The 17,065-nt window shown below is 51.1% G+C and overlaps 1 protein-coding gene across 1 annotated transcript; it reads left to right on the top strand.

The window, feature by feature from the left end:
• Positions 1–5,061: 5,061 nt before the first annotated feature.
• On the top strand, positions 5,062–13,064 carry DUSP7 (dual specificity phosphatase 7; the record flags this gene model as incomplete). Its single annotated transcript, XM_083869320.1, has 3 exons — positions 5,062–5,473; positions 7,754–8,182; positions 10,684–13,064. 3 exons carry the CDS (start codon positions 5,062–5,064, stop codon positions 10,989–10,991), a joined length of 1,149 nt encoding a protein of 382 aa, XP_083725446.1. The 3' UTR covers positions 10,992–13,064.
• Positions 13,065–17,065: the final 4,001 nt, after the last annotated feature.

Genomic DNA, 17,065 nt, shown 5'->3' on the forward strand with positions numbered 1-17,065 from the left:
CCTGAGGCAGGGCTGTGTTGGGAAGGGTGATTCTGTCCCCATGACTGAGTTGGATGCCTGCAGTGCAAGAGCTGATGCTCCACGGGGATTGTTTGCTGCAGACAGGAGACTTGGACCCTCCTGCTGAGCATTTGTGGGTGAAAGGCTTTGCCAGGCCAAAGTCATCTGACATTTTTCTCGGGGGCGGGTGAAGTTAATGAGTCCAGATTAGGCAGTGCGGAGGCTGGGGAGCTGGATTTCTGCTGAATATATATGAAGACAAATGTAAATTCTAAACTTTCGAGGGAGTATTTTTACCCTGGCTCAGTGTTAACATTGATAAAAATAGTCACAAATTAGTGCAGGAGTAGAAAGTAAAATTTGGTGGGTTTTTTTTTTTTTTTCCCTGTTAAAACCATGCATCTGTTTTCTCTGCCAAGAGTTAACCTCTTACATGCATTAATGAAACATGGGGTAAACCATCAACAAGTGCCCTCTTTTGACAAAGTAACTCCCACTACATTAAATAATTAGGAAAGAAAGCTGAAGCTAAATAAAAGATCTTTTATTTTAAAAGAAATAAAGATAGAAAAAAGTGATTCAGTCCTAGAAATTCAGCACTGCAAGAGGATGTTAACATCACACCAGCCCACCTGCCTGGTTCCTTAGCACCCAAACATTTGCAAAGGTGATGGGAGGTATCAGCCCCATTCTATAGATGGGAAGTACACAAAGCTGTGAATTCACTCAATGTCACAGAGCAAATGGGAAGCTGGCCTGGGGGCCCAGGTTACCTGAGCAAATTCCCAGCTGAAATCTTGCTCACAAAACACTGCTTTGAGCTGCAGCCCAGCATTAAACTGCCAGGAAGGTGCTTCCTGTCTTGGTACTGATGGATATATGACTACCTAAGACAGGTGAAGACTCCTTCTAGAAGTAATTTAACAGCTTTATGGACTGGCATCTGGGACACCAATCATACCTAATACCTCTTATTAGATGTAGCAAACAGCTGATGAGCAGTGAGAAGGTAAATTCTATGAAGGTTTAGCTGCTACAGCCCAGATTTGTTAGGGGAGAGGCTGAAAGGAAAATCCTTTGGGGGTGAAGTGTTGTGAAGAAAGTGCATGTTAAAAATAAAAAAGCTTTTCAGAGGCTCATTTTTAAGAAGAAAATACATATTAACATCTGACCAGCTTCTAATTTACTCTATTCTGTAAATCCTTAGGAGCCCCTGCCTCACTTAAGGTGTAGGTAGTACCATGCATCCCCTTGGGGTGTGACACCTTCTGCCCTTTACTCACATTTTGCCTCCCCCTGGCTCAAATTAGGGCATGTCACATCCTTGGGAGCGATGCCTCTGCAGGGGCTGCCAGGGCCTGAAGTGGGTTTTGGACAGACATCTGCTAATGATGCACTTACCTTGTGTTCTGCCATGACTCATGGTCTTTGTTTCTAAAACATCAAAACAACCTGTGGGCTCTGCAGTCAGAGAATCTGGGAAAAGGGAGGAGGTGGTGATGGAAATGAGGAACCTGAGCTGGCACCTGCACCAGCCTGATGGGAGATGGGGAGAGATGAAGACAAAAGCACTCTGAAGCCAAGCCAGCAAGATGGGGCTGTGGGCAAGGGGAAGTTGTCTGGTCACTGCACTGGGCATCAAGTAGGACTGTTGGAGAAGAGAGCCTTTCCACAATGGAAAAACAGCCAGAAAGATGCACACAACCTGTATTGGAACCTCGGGGTCAGGTCTGGTATTATGGTTTAGGGATGATGGCAATCCCCAGACTCCCCAGGGCAGCAGTCACAGCACCAAACCTGCTGGAGTTCAAGAAGGGTTTGGACAATGCTTTCAGGCACCTGCTGTGACTCTTGGGATGGTCCAGTGCAGAACTAGAAGCTGGGCTCAATGATCTTTGCCGGTCCTTTCCAACTCAGGATATCCTATGATTTTATGAATCCACATGTAAAGTGGTTATCACTTCGTGCAGTCCTTGTCACAAGCACTTGGGGCTTTTGGGACTTGAGCAGGAGGCTGCCCATTTCTGGACACGTGTTGATCTTCTGCCTGTCAGCAAAGCCTTGCACAGGGGGAGACAAACACCACCAACACCCCTGAGCCCCTGCCAGCCACGTTGGGCTGAAGGAGGTGCTGGCACACCATGTCCTGGCCCCAGCCTGCAAGCCGTGTCTCGGGAAACCTTGAGGGGTCGAGATGCCTTCTCCTTGGAGGGGGGGGGGAGAAGGGAGGGAAAGGGGGTGGAATTTGGAATTTGGAGGAACGCCCACAGCTTTCTTCAGAGCAGGGATTTACTCCCCGCAGGGATGTCAGTCCCCGGGGCCGGGCAGGACGGTGCCTTTGGCTGAGGAGCATTTCGGAGCGCCTGACTGCAGAGGGCAGCACGGCGACGGGCTGGCACCGAGCGGCGTGACCCCCCACCCCAGGAGCCCGCGGCAGGGACAAGCGAGGGGAAGCTCTTCCAGTGTCCCTCGGGTCCGGCCTGGGCGGCCAGAGGATGTCACCCCTCTGTGAAAGTGACATGATTTTGCTTTGGCCCTTCTCAGGGTGAAATCCGGTGTTGTCTCCGCAGGTGACGCGTCTGGAGCCTGTCCCGAAACTTCTGTGGTTGCTGATGCGACCGCAGAATGGAGGTGAAACATTTCTCTTCTGGCTTCACAGGACCACACGCCGGCGGCTACACCTACCTCCCTCTCACCACCAAAAAGGATCCCCTTAAGATTTCTGGGCTGTTTTCAGCACACAGGGACTTTAGACGCAGATTTTAGTTCTTTGCACAAGCTGCTGCTGTTCCCCTTGTGAATTGAAGGTGCTTCGATAAACATTCTGAATGGTCAGCTATTTTCACTGTGCCTGTGGCTTGCGTAAGAACCTCAACATCCTCTGCTGCAAAGAGCAGTGTTAGAAACTTCCTACTGCCACACTGAATCACAATAGCTTCCCACAGCAACCAGTGGTAAAAATAAACTGGGCAAGGGGAAGTGGACAGCTTCTGCTGTTCTGCTTTCTTGGGCACACTTGAGTCAGAAAAAAAGCGATGTAGAACAAGACATTTATTTTGCTGATGCCAATGAAATCTGTGAATGGTTCAGAGCATGGTCCCGCTGAAATCACAGAGTGTTTTGTAATGAGATGCTCGCTGTGCTCAATGTCAAGCATGTGTTCAAATGCTGTCTTAAATTGGTATTTTCATTAGGATCCAGCCTTAGGAATTAGACTAAAAGGAGGCAGGGACCGCTGCACATCTGAGTGCTGCTTTGGTACTAAGAGCACAGGAATACAGCTCTCTTGGGATATTTCATGTGTTAAGGGTATATAAAAGACCACTGAGGAGACAGTCGCTCTGAAACAGTTTCAGCAGTAGATTTCAGCTTTGAGAAAAGCAGATGTTGACCAGAAGAAAAGTGTCTTCCAATACAAATCTGTTTGAAGTTTTGCCTAGAGACAATGCCATTTGAACAGTTGTCAACAACATTACAACTAAGACTCTGTGTGCACACGTGTTTGTTTGCATGTGGGGGAGTGTTTTAAGAGCAATATCTTTCCTGTTATACAAGGTACAGCCCAGTTCTTGAAATTCAGCCAGCTGGGAAAAAACAAAACAAAACAAAACGAGGAGATCTCAGTTTTTTAGTCAGGTCGCTGAGCTTGGGAATTTTTTGGTGAAACAGACCCTGCCTTGTCCCTTCAAACAGCGTGTGCTGACAAAGTTTATATTAAAAGGCTAAAGAAATGAGAAGTTAGGGAGAGAAAAAAAGGAATGGCTCATTTGTCCCAGGCTGGGGAGAAGGGCTGGTTCCCACTCATGCTCATGGGAATTTGGAGAGCAAGGGCTTGTAGGATAACCTATGTGAGAGGAGACCACAGGAGAGCCCCAGTGTATCCTCTGGCTGAAAGCTGGGTCAGCCCTGGGGTCAGGGCAGGTTACCTGGGGATGCATTGAGTTGGATCTTGAAAACCAGTGAGGATGGAGATTGCACAACCTCTCTGAGCAATCCACCAATGTTTGACTGCCTGCATGGTGAAAATAGACTGCAGTAGACGTGGCTCATACAGAACCACGTTTTTAATGTCATCCTGCTCATTAAAAAGAGAAAGATCAAATCTATTTTGTAACAGGAACAGTTTGTGTGAGGCATGGAAAACTTCTGGTACCAGAGAACTGATTCACATGAGAAGGAATGTAAAAGATGGAAGGAAACCAAAGGGTGCCTCCAGTTACATTCCTGTCTCGAAATGTTAGTGCTGCAGCACAAAAGGTTTGTATTTATAGTAGTGGATACCAACAGGGAAGATACTCTAAAAATAAACAAGGATGCACGGATAAAAAACATCTATGGTGTAGCCCATTCTGAGAACGAAAGGGAATGCGGAGGCTTAATGAGCCTCAGCCGATTTTATTTTGGAACTGTGAGTTCCTGTCAAAGACCAAACAGGGCTGGGCACGACCCACTCAAAACCCACGCGGACCTCCACACCGGCCGGCCCCGGCGCGCTGGGTCGCTTCACTGCGTGCCCGTTGTTACCGAAGGCATTCCGCGGTGCGGCGGAGGGCTCGGGGGGCTCGGGGGGCTCGGGGGCCGGGCCGGGCGGGGCGGGGCGGGTCGTGCCCGGCGCTCCACGGCTCCCGCGGCCCTTCCCGTGCTCGGCCCCCGCCGCGGCCCCGCCCCTGCCCCTATTGGGCCGCCCCTCTCCCCTCGCCGCGCCTCATTGGCTGCGGGGGCGAAGGGGGCGTGGCCCGGCGGGGGGGGGGCGGGGCCGGCGTGCGCGCGGTGCGCAGCGCGGGGCGGGGCCGAGGCGCGGGGCCCCGCCCCCCGAGGCATGACACGCCGCGGCGCCGGCGGAGCCCCGCTCTAATTGAGGCGGCCGGCATGGGGCGCAGCGCGTAGGGCAGAGCGGGGGCCGCCGCGCTCCGGGCCGCAGACACCGCGCACCCGCGGCCGTGCCGAGCGGAGCCTCGTCCGGCGCGGCGCACAGACCGAGGCAGCGGAGCGGGGCCGCGTCCGGACGCCGCGTGGGTGGCCGGCGGGGCCGGGCGCTGGCGGCCGCCGCCGCCGAGCCCCATGAAAACGCAGGTCTGGGGGAGCTCCCCGCGGGCGCCCATGGCTGCGGCGATGCCGTGCAAGAGCGCGGAGTGGCTGCAGGAGGAGCTGGAGTCGGGCGGCGGCCGCTCGCTGCTGCTGCTCGACTGCCGCCCCCACGAGCTCTTCGAGAGCTCGCACATCGAGACGGCCATCAACCTGGCCATCCCCGGGCTCATGCTGCGCCGCCTCAAGAAGGGCAACTTGCCCATCCGCTCCATCATCCCCAACCACGAGGACAAGGAGCGCTTCGTTAAGCGCTGCAAGGCCGACACCGTGCTGCTCTACGACGAGGCCACCGCCGACTGGCAGGACAGCGGTGCCGCCACCTCCGTGCTGGGGCTCCTTCTCCAGAAGCTGCGCGATGACGGCTGCAAAGCCTATTACCTGAAAGGTGAGGTGCTCCTCGCCCTTCCTCCGGCCCACGTCCCGCTCTTGTTCGTGTCCCCCTGCGCAGCCCCCGGCCCGCCGCCGCATCCCCGGGGTGCGCATCCCCTGGTCAGACGGAGGTGGCTGGCTTATTTTGCTTCCTTCCCTTATCCCTTCTGCCTGATTTTTTTTTTTTTTCTCTCCTTCCTCTGCATCCCGCTTTAATCCCCCGCACAAAATGGTCGCAGGCTGGAAGCGGCCGGGAGCGCCCCGCTTCTTCCTGCGTCGTCTCCCCGGTAGCGGCGGGAGGAGCCCCCCGACCCCGCTGTCGGTGCGGCCCCGTCCCGAGCCGATCCCGGTCCCGATCCCGATCCCGATCCCGGCCGGGCAGGGCCGGGCGCCCCTCGCCTCCGCTCCCCGCGCCAGCACCAGGCTCCTCTCCAGCCCTCCGGAAGGAATGGCCGGATTTTGGGGGGCAAGAGAGCCCTTCCCTGTTTTTATTTTATCTGCCCCCATAACCAAGAAGCGAGCGGTTGAGTTTTCCTTCCCCCTTTGCCGGGCAATGCCGCTGGTCTGGAGGAGGGCAGCCCGGCTGGTTCCCCGGGGCGGGCGGTGGAGAGACGCGCTGCAGGGGAGCCGAACACGCCCCTTGGTGAGGGCCGGAGCTTTGGGAGCTTTGGGTTTTTGGGGGTTTTTTTGGCCATTTTGAAAGATCGCAGCGGGCCGGGCCGAGCCCCCCGGCTGGGCTGGGCCGGGCCGAGCCCCCCGGCTGGGCTGGGCCGGGCCGAGCCCCCCGGCTGGGCTGCCGGGACCCTTCCCATCCTCCCGGTGCTCCCAGTCCTGTCGCTGGGTGGCGGGTTTGAGGCAGGAATAACACAGGAGCGGGGGAGCGTGTGTGTGGGGGAGAGTGGTCAAGAAAGTTGCCGCTTGCGGCTCTTTAAAAAACACGGCTGTTTGTTGATGGACCCTTTTTGGGGAGCCGAGGAAGGCGCTGGTGGCGGGGTGGGGCGGCAGGAGGGCGCTCAGGTATTTGGGGATCACCCTCGGGGCTGCGCAGCCCGCACACGCCTCCTTCCAAAACATCCCGAGGGGCCAGCACAGGGGTGAATCCCACTCCCTCCTCGAGCCTCCAATCCCCGCCCGTGGGCGAATCTCCCATCCCAACATCCTGTCCCGGTCTGGGGTTTCCCCATGGGCTCCCTCGCTTTGCATTCCTGCTCTCCCCGTCGCCCTCATCCCTCGCAGGAAGGAGCGGTTTTGAAGTTACTCCTAAGCTCTCCCCGATGGGCAGGGGAGGAGCTGAGCCCCTTTCTCTGCCTTTTTCCGGGAGCCTCGGTGGGAAATGTTTCCAATTAAAATTCCAAAATGGCTCCTCGGCGCTGTCTGGCGGCGCGGGGGGAGGAGGAGGGCGAGGACGAGCCTTTTTCATGAATGGATGTGGCAGGAGCTGTCTGTCCTGCTCAGTGACCCCGCCGCAGCCGCCGAACCCACTAACGAAGTTTTCAGGAGCCCTTTCTAATTAAACCATTTGTCAGTGTCGGATCCCGATGGCTGAGCTCCGCTTTAATACTGCCTGGAAAGGAGGTAGATCGGTGGGGTTTTTGCTTCCCTGCCTCTGCCTTCCTTCCCAAGCCGCTGAGCTGGAGAAAAAGACTTAGGGACAGTTGTGAAGGGTCCCATCACTCTGCAGTCCTGCTGCGGTTTGGGTGAAGAACAAACCTGTGACACTGCTCTGTTGCAGAACCTATTTGTAGTGATAAAATAGTTGTGAGGATCGCTCTGTGGCAGAACTTAGGGTCTTTTTTCCTGCTTGGAGAGAGATAATTTCGTTGGGTTTTAGTGCCTGAGGTGATTATGTGGTGATTGTCCCAGATCTGTCTTTTCAGACATGGATCGTTTTCTCTCTAAGTGACATAATAGCTCTTGCCTAAACTGCCCCAGACCCTTACTTTTGAGAAGCTAACAAGGCAAGATTGTGTCTTGGCATTGATTTTATTTGTGGATGTTTGTTTCTTTTGTGGTTGAGATTTGGCCCTATTTTTTACAAGCAATATTGAACTTTGTAAGAAGCATTCTTTGGTCTCCTGGGCCCTGTTTGCTCAGTATCAGTTTGCCCAGAGAAGATGAGGGAGCAGGGAAATGTTTTTCTTGGTGTGAAGTTGAAGGGACACCAACTTTTGACTGTTAAAGACTTTCTGAATAACATGTTTACAGGTAGAAGGATTTCCCATTCTGAAGAATAAAACTTTTTTTTATTTTTTCCTCTCTGCCTCTCCCTTTCCCTCTCTTCTTTCCCCCTTCCCAGGTGGCTTTAACAAGTTTCAGACTGAATATTCTGAGCACTGCGAGACAAACCTTGACAGCTCCTCACCCAGCAACTCTCCCCCAGCATCAGTCCTTGGCCTGGGAGGGCTGCGGATAAGTTCCGACTGCTCGGATGGCGAATCCGACAGGGAACCCAGCAGTGCCACGGAGTCGGATGGGAGCCCCATCCCGAACAATCAGCCTGCCTTTCCAGTCCAGATCCTACCTTACCTGTACCTGGGCTGTGCCAAAGATTCAACCAACTTGGACGTCCTGGGCAAATACGGCATTAAATACATCCTGAATGTGACTCCTAACCTGCCAAACATGTTTGAGCATGACGGAGAGTTCAAGTACAAGCAGATCCCCATCTCAGATCACTGGAGCCAGAACCTCTCGCAGTTCTTTCCTGAGGCCATTGCTTTCATTGGTAGGTAGTTGGCAGAACATCCCTTTTCATACTCACCGCTTGGGAATGTGATGTGCTGCTTGGCAATGTGGTGTGCTGCTTCCCAGGGCTGCTGCTGTCTCCAGCCTCACCTTTCCAGGGCACAGCATCAGCTTAGCAAACAAGTATCACGCTCTGAGGTGGCACATCTGGTGCATGTCACCTTGGCTGAGTTCAGGGAGGGCTCCCCTTCCAAAATTCAGCCCTCTTGCAGAAGCTCAGCTGAGCTACCTGCAAGTGGTTGGACTGCCCCTCTGCCTCTCGCCCTTGTGTGGGGATTTGCGCTGGTGTGAAATGGCTGAACCCAGGCAATGGGGAGCTCCTTTGCCTGCCCTCCTTGGGGATGGGAGCTGCATAAGTGTGATTGGTGCCAGCAACTCCTTAGCCCCAAATGTGGTTAAAATCAGGGAACATCTGTGTGTGTGTGTGCGTATGTGTATGTGTGTCTGTGTGTTTTCTTTTCCCAAGGGGATTTGCTAGTCTAGTTGGGATCCTGCTGTAAGTTGCCCTAGCATAACTAACCCCTTGTATGGGTACTTCTAAGGTAAGTGTCAACACAATGGGTTAGTGATTATAATTATACTGCAGAGTTCGTATGGAAAACTGCTACCCCTGTGACAGTTTTAGCTGGTGATGGTGGGGTTCAGGAAGGAAGATTTCTTCTCTCAGGCCAGCCCTGACTTTGAGAATTGCTTCTTATTCTGTAGGAAGTGTATGTTGGGCTGAACAGGGATGTACACTTCCAGCCTGACCTGTGCTGTTTGCTCACAGTAGTAATTAGCCTAATCAGCTCTGTTTTATGGGGGTGAATGGCACAGGCAGTAATATCACCGTTAACTATTAAAAGCCCCATGCCTTAGTTTCTGATTACAAATACTTGTGTAGGTAAAGGAGAGGGTGACCTTTACCTGCAGGCTGAAACCTGTGCAGCCCCTTTCAACACTGCCTATTTCAGACCCTGTAGCTTGCGCTTGCTGTGCTGTAAGGCCTGAAATGGGGCAGAGCAGTGGTGGATCCTTGGCTGCTCTTCAGCTGTCAGAAACCCTGGTTCCCACACAGTCTCCTTTGCCCCCAGCTTCTGCCCTTCAGTAACATGACTGTGGTCAGAAGCCACTGCTTCAGTGTGGCAACAGTGTCTGGTGTCCCATCTGCACTTCCTGCAAGAGCAGAGTGTTAAACAAACGTCAGGGGTGAGTTAGTGTCCCTGCTGACATGTCGCATTTGGGATCTGTCTGCTCCAGTCAGCCCATGTCTCTGTGAACACCTAGCTTGTGCTTTCCAGTTAATGACAGGAAATGGAGGATTACCTCACTCTAAACCAAACACCAAGAAATGCCGTGCAGGTCAGATGAAAGGCAAAAATGTCTGGAAAAATGTTGAACAGGAGAGCCTGGGGGGAGGGCTGGGTACACTGGGCGGTGATTGCCCACTCTACTGGAAATTCTTGCCTGGTTTTGGAGGCTGGGCAGAAAACCTGTTGTGGCTTGGGTCTGGATTTTTGTTTTGCCTGCATCTTTTTTGCCCTTCCCTGCATTTACAGTGCCAGAGTGTCTCTTACCTCTGGATCTGCCCGAGGATCCTCTTTCTCCTGCCACCTTTTTGCTCCCTGCCAAGCTCCCAGTCAAATGACTGACTTCAAATAGGGCTGCCCAGAAGTAAAAGCAGTGCTGGGTACTTGCGTGCATTCAGGGCTCTCAGTGGCGTGTCCCTCTTTCAGCACTGAGATGTCAATTCATAAAGGGATCACACTGTTCCGGCTGTGCGAGAGACAATGAGTGTGTGTGTGCTTTTCAGTTGGTGGCAAGGGAGGGGAAATTTCGCTGCTGTTCTCACTATTTTTTGGTCCAGCCTGCATTCCTGCTTCCCGCTACCATTCATCCTGAGAGCCTCCTCCAACACAAGCATTTGTTTGTAGTGAAGTGCATTTCTGTTGATCCTAAAGAACAATTTCACAATAAGGGAAGTTCCTGCCCTTCAGACTCTGCTTAAATTGGCATTGGCTGCATTCGTGTAACTTTCTAGTGGAAGGAGAACAGGAGCAGCAGAAGAGAATAGCTCATGTAGTGCTGGCCTGTTGCCTTGCCCTGAGTGCACAGTCTTCCCTGGTTTAGTTGGAGTTGAGGTGGGTGTGCTGTGCCCAGCCACCAGCATCTCCCTGGAGCTGTTGTCTCCAGCTCCATCTGCCTCCTGTGAGTTACTCCAGCTCTCTTGAGTAGAGGGTACCAGTGCTCCCTAGGCAAGGGATGTGTTCTAGACTTGATTGATACTTCTTAAGCACAGGCCTTGCTGGGGATGTGCAGCTTTGCCATGCAGCAGGAGCCCTGTGGGTGTCCAATGGATGTGGGATGATGTCACTAGGGGCAGGGGATCCGGTTCTGGCAGTTGTTGTGCTGGCAGCTTGCAGCTGCCACCTGGCCCTGCTCCATAGCCATGCATTTTTGGTGCAGAATAATAGACTCCCCCTTCCCCTTGTCTTGTTTCAGATGAGGCCCGTTCCAAGAAGTGTGGGATCCTTGTTCACTGCCTCGCTGGCATCAGCCGATCTGTAACAGTCACTGTTGCCTACTTGATGCAAAAACTCAACTTGTCCCTGAACGATGCCTATGACTTTGTGAAAAGGAAAAAATCCAATATTTCCCCAAACTTTAACTTCATGGGCCAGCTCCTGGACTTTGAGAGGACTCTGGGACTCAACAGCCCTTGTGACAACCGCTCGCCCAGTGAACAGCTCTACTTCACCACTCCCACCAACCACAACCTGTTCCAGCTGAACACTCTGGAGTCCACATGAAGAGGACACTGCCTGGTTGGGAACTCGAGCATCGGATCGCTTCTCTTGAGTATTTCAACTCTTAGGAAAATATCTGTCTTGCCAGGCAGCTCTGAGATGAGTAGCTTCTCTGGGCAGAGGTGCCTGATCACTGCTTTAGGAAGGCTAATGCCGCTCACTAAGTATCCTGATCCAAGTGGTTTGAAGAGGTAGTGTTTTTACAGGGTGATGTTACAGCGTTTCAGACGCAGCTGTCACCGGCAATAACCGCTTTCCTGGGTACATTGAGACTGTCAGAACACGCACACGTGTGAAGAGCTACCATGGGTTAGCTTGCTGTGGAAAATGAGGAGATTTATGCACTTGGAAACCTTGAACAAAAGGTGTTGGGCCAAGACTGTTTTAAAACTCAAGTTTACTTTTTTTGATTAAAAAAAAAAAAAGAAAAGGTAGATCTTACTCGAGCTTTGGGTTCAAACTCTTTTTAGATATGTAAGTTCTTGACTGTTTGTACAGACCAGGTTGCAAAACCAGTATTTTATTCTGTTTCTTGTTTGATCATTTATTATTTTTTTTAATCAAATGTTTATATTGACCAAATGCATTTTGCACACTTTGTGAAGCCTTGGTATGTCCTGGCATATTACTGGGTACTCCAGAGAGAGATACATGCTGCTGCTGTTGTTGTTAGCATCTGGTAGGAAGCTTTGTTATGTGTGAAGGCCAGTTGGGCTTAAACGCAACCCCTTCACCACTCCTGCACTCACAATCACAAACTCTGCACTGATTCAGCCAAGGTGACTAAGCCGCAAGCTTTTTTTTTAGTGCCACCCCTGCCAAAAACACTGCTATTGCCAGAGGTAAAACTCTCGTAGCCTCCAGAGTTGGTAGAAGCATGTCTGAGCCCGGCTTTCATTCTCTGCTGCCTGTTGACTGACTTAACGTCATCCAGCTGGCCTGAAACCATTCCAGCTTCCCGAGTCCGGAAGGTAGTTGCGATGCTGGCGTTTCTTGTGCACACTGGATCCTTTCCAAGGTGTGCGGGGTGGAGGGGGAATGCAGCGAGCACCTGGAGCAGAGTGAGGATTGTGTGGCGAGACGGGACTCAATCGTCATGCACGGAGTGTGTGAGAGGGGTGAAGAGGTGTGGAAATGATGAGGAGAGCATTGTAACAGAGAATTTTTATATATATATATATATATATATATGAATATATATATTAACTGGCAAATTCTGAGATGATTGGAGCTTTCAACAGAGGTTCTGATTTTTTTTCTTCCTCTTTCGAATAACTTTATGCCGTGCCTTCTATTCTGAGAAGACTTGTATGTATTTCTGGCTAGTGCTTGGCAAATTCCTTTTACCAAGCTGGGAGGGGAGGAAGTGGTAATAATTTCTGGGAGGAGGGCAGAACGGATTTTGAGATTTCTTTATTGGCTGCAATGTAGTCCCTCCTTTCTTCCCCCCTCCCTGTCCACTTTAACTCTCAAGTAAGTGAAAAAAAAAAAAAAAAAAAGCCACGGATTTTTTTCTAAATATCCAGTTTTTTGTACTTTTTTCAAGAAAAAGAAAAAAACAATTTAAAAAATCTCCATCTGGAGGAATGTTTGACGCTGTCACATCCTGAAATTGTTCATTTTCGTTAAAGATGTTATCAGAATGTTGGAATGACCTTCTGTTTCTTTTTTTCTGGTTGTTTTTTGTTTGTTTGTTGGGTTTTGTTTGCCACAATGTTGGGATCGTGGGTCATTGGAAGGGAGAATGGGCGTATGGTTGTGAGTGAGAAAATTGAGAATATCCTAATTGCATCTTACCTCATGGAGGAATTTATTTTTTCAGGGATTTTTTGACATTGCATCTGTATTGCATTACAGCTAAGCTAGTTTGTAAAGGCTTCCTGTGCTGTTAGTGGTCTTTATTCTTTAAAGGAAAAAATAAGATGCGTCTTCTGATTAGTACAAATGAGAGCTTGTTAGTGAGGAATGGTTCTGCTTTCTGAGTTATGAAGGAAAATTAATGACCCTATATATACTGATCCAATATTGGGACTTTGTTTATATTGCAAATAAATATTATTTTTTCTTTAAAAATTATGTTTGTGTCAGATGCTTGTCTAGCCTCTGCCCATATAAGGGCATGCTGCTCTTATCCATTTTTTATGGTTGATTAGGATCCTTCTGTGACCATGGAGAGCATTTGCTGGGCCGTGTTCAAGTGTGGTGTTTGGTTTCATGCACAGCTTAATTTTTAAGACCTGTGGTAAAAGGGAGAGGGGGAGGTGGGTGGGCAAGGAGAGGGATAAGGGGGTATTAGATAAACTGGAGAACAAAGAGCAGCTTGAGAATGGGACTGGCTTTGACCCCAGCCATTCTTCAGTGCCAAAAATGAATAGATAAACTAAAGACACTTGTTCGCTGTTTAAGTGTGGCCTACAAAGGCACGGCAAGGCCTTGCCCACAACTATTGTGTTAGCACACTTGATTTTGGTAGGAAAGCAAGAATCAGGGGCTTGTGGACAACCACCTCATGGGTTATCCTGGGGCTCTTGGAGAGCTGGAGCCCCCTTCTGCATCCCTGGGGAAGGGGGTGCTGTGTTTGTTACACTTGGGCTGTGCTGTGTCCCCCTGTGCTCCCTGCATAGTTTGTGGGAAATCTGGAGGGGCTGATGAGGATGCTTTAGGGTGAAATGTGTCTCTAAAACACCTGAGTGCAGCCCAGCTAAGGGAGCTGTGGCTCACTGTGACTCTGCCTGTAGCTGAGCAGTAGTGGGTTTCCCCCAGCATTCCTTGTTTTAACCTGCACAGCGAGAAATTAAATGACTATTCAGTTGTTCAGTTCTTCAGAGTAAGTGGATGTGTCATCTTGTTCTAATCCTAGGGTCTGAGCACCAAAGATGGGTAGTTTTATTCCAGAAGCAGCTCAAGATAGTGGGTGCAGAGGGGAAATAGAGGCTGCAGCAGGAGCCAAGGGAGTGTGTGCATGCATTTGTTTACTCCTGGACTCCATGATAGGAATCTATATATTGATGTAGAGGCCCATTTGTGGCTAAACAAACAAAAATCTACCTGGTATGCAGGGGAAGGAAGACCTTTAGGTTTTCCCCTGTAATTACATGGTAGAGTAGCTCTTGAGGAAGATAGGAAACTGCTGGAGGCTGGCTGTGCACTGAAGGAGTGCAGAACAGCTTGTCAGGTGTATGGCTGTATTTGTTTCCATCTAATTTCCTCACAGGTTTTTCTGGTAAGGTGTAGAGCAGGATATTCACAGTCAGCATTGTAAGCACATTTGTGTGGTAGCTGAGTTGTGGCTGCCTGCAGCAGCACAGCTGCTGTTTGCTGTGGCCTTGGAGGAAGAGCTGGTGTGAAGGGAGCCACCAGACAGCTCCTGGGGACCTGATCCCCTGGTCCTCAGTCATGCTGTGAGTGTCCTGGCACTGTGGCACTCAAAAGCCCTGTTGCCAAAGGAAGGAGATGACTTGTCTGAAAATCATCCTGCCACCTGCAAACAGGACACACAGGAGACTTTTTCCGAGCTTCCTGGCCTCAACAGCAAGGATCAGCCAGCCAGCCTGACTGGTCTTCACCCATCAGTGTTTTACAAATCTTGGAGGGGTTTCCTTGGAGACCTGGTGTCCTGTAATTCAGTGATGAGAAGAGAACTGATATCAGGCAAGGGGCAGTGCTGGAGAAATAGTTACAGAGGGAAAAGAGAGCGTGGGGTCTGTCTACACTCCCTTGCAGAGGCAGGCACGAGCACTAGCTGAGCGTAGGAGCACAGGCTGAGTGAGAAAGCTGGTTATGTTCAGAGCAGTGGAATTTGGCAAGGAGATAGAGCTTCCCACACGAAGCAGGGAGAAGCTCCTTGGTTAACCCATTAATTCCAGACAAGCTGTTTGTAAGATGCTCTGTGGTGTTCTATTCTACAAAACCAGCTAATCTCCTGCCTGGGCAGAGAGATCTCCTGTCCCTGGGTTTTCACATGTGATGCCACAAGCCCTCAGGCAATACGAGTGGGAATTTAACTTTTTTTTTTTCTCCCCCCAATGGATGACTTTATCTTAACTCATTTGAACAGTTAGAGGGACCACAGGTCCCAGGTGCTTTCAAAGAGTTTTTTCCTCCATTTCAAGTCATGGCAAAAGAACAAAGCTAAGCTGCTGCAATTCCCCACTGGAAGCCCAGTATCAGGACCCCTGTGAGCAGGACACAAGCTCCGGGAAGGATCTTTGTGGTTGCTTGTAGTTTTTTACCCCTTGCTTGCGCCTACCCTTCCCTTGGTGTGGCATCAAACGTATCCTGAGCATGATGCAAGTCAACCTTTGCAGCTCTGCACTTGCCTGCTGTTGCGACACCCAGAGAGGCACGTGGAAAAGCAGACACTTCCTGCTACCCTCTGAGTTTGGGTGCTCACATTTCCAAGGTAACCAGTTTATTTGTGGGCTGTTACATTCTTGTTTTATCCTTTATGTGAGGAAATCAGGCTATTTGCAGTATTGTAAAGGCATGCAAATAGTTCAGCTAATAAACACATCCCTGTATTTACTGGCACAGGTTGTGATAGTCGTGTTCTGGGCTGCTCGGAATGTGCGTGAAAACGGACTTTCTTCTGGATTTTGTGCCACTTGCTCCCATGGTTCCTCAAATCCATCTCTGCATTGTGGAGTGCTGGGCTGGCTCAATGTGGTGAGAGGGTGTGTGAGGGACTGTCCACCTGAGACAGCAGCTCCTGGGATTCCCATCCAACCTCCATGTCCTGTTCCTGCAAGTCCCTTTATTCAAACTGCACAGCTCCCCTCTCTGCTGGCTTTGTCCTCTGGCCTCTTGCTGTGTCACCAGCAGCTCCTGGCTCCAGGCTGCCACATGTGTCTCAGCACCAAAGGTTCTGTTCTCTGGGGGCCCTGCTGGCCCAACAGCTGCTTGTGTGGCCTCTGGGTGGGAACTGCCTAAAACTGGTGGGAAACTGTGAGGGGGGATGTTATGAGGCAGGAAAATGTGAGGGGAGGAGGCCATGAGGCAGGATAATGTGAGGGGGGAAGAAGCCATGAGGCGGGAAACTGTGAGGGGAGGAGCCATGAGGCGGGAACCTGTGAGGGGAGAAGCCATGGGGCGGGAAACTGTGAGGGGAGGAGCCATGAGGTGGGAAAATGTGAGGGGAAGAGCCATGAGGTGGGAAAATGTGAGGCAGAAAGTGGTTGGTGTCCAGCCTCAGGACAGCTGTCTCCAACGTGGGCAGTGGCAGACACTTGAGGTTCTGCCTCCCCACCAACTGCTGTGACATGTCAGGTGCCACCTGGGGGACCCTGACTGGTGACCTGGGAAGGCCTGAAAGGCTCGTGGCCATCACAGTGGCTGGTTCCTGTGGAGGGTGAAGAGCCCATGGCGGAAGGCTCTGAACCAGCTGAACCCCAAAGCCTGAGATGGAGGCGGCACCCACTGTCAGACTGGGAGCTGCTCATGAAGGAACTGCAAATTTCTGGAGTCTCTGAGCTCCTCCCTGACACCTCCCTGGTGCCTTGCTCTGCTGTGCTGCCATCCTGGGTTTGGGGTGGGAGCTGGGTCAGGGCAGAAGCTGTGGTTCAGCTTTGGTGGCTCTGTCAAGGGTTGGGGTTTAATTGTGGGTTGGGAATGAATCCTGCAGCAGGAGCAGCTGGCTGGCTGGCTCTGGACTGCTGGGACCCAGCCTCCATGGGTTGTGTGGACCCTTCGGTGCTGGGGCAGTGCAGATCTCCCTCCTCTACCTGGTGCAAGGTGAGACCACCATCTGCTGGCCTTTCTCCCCCACTGCTTGTGCTCATTGCTGAAATTGCTCTTGTTCTGCATTATCCTATTTTGCTTTTGTCTTGAAAGACAGGTGTCTGCTAGGATAGACAGCCTCCCTTGGAATGGAGATTGTAAACCTCCTCCCTCTGAATTATTATAATTTCAAAATTAAGGGTCTCTCAGGCAAGGATATGAGGGGTAGGAATAACAGTTCTTTAGTAGTATGTGTAACAAGACAAACAAACAATAATAACTGTGGCATTAACAACAAGAATCAGAAATGTCATGATGGCCTTCTAGGCTGAGATGGGAAGGGATGGAGGAGAGGCTTTGCT

The sequence above is a fragment of the Zosterops lateralis genome (genome assembly GCF_965231275.1).
Source record: "Zosterops lateralis genome assembly, chromosome: 11".
NCBI lineage: Eukaryota > Metazoa > Chordata > Aves > Passeriformes > Zosteropidae > Zosterops > Zosterops lateralis.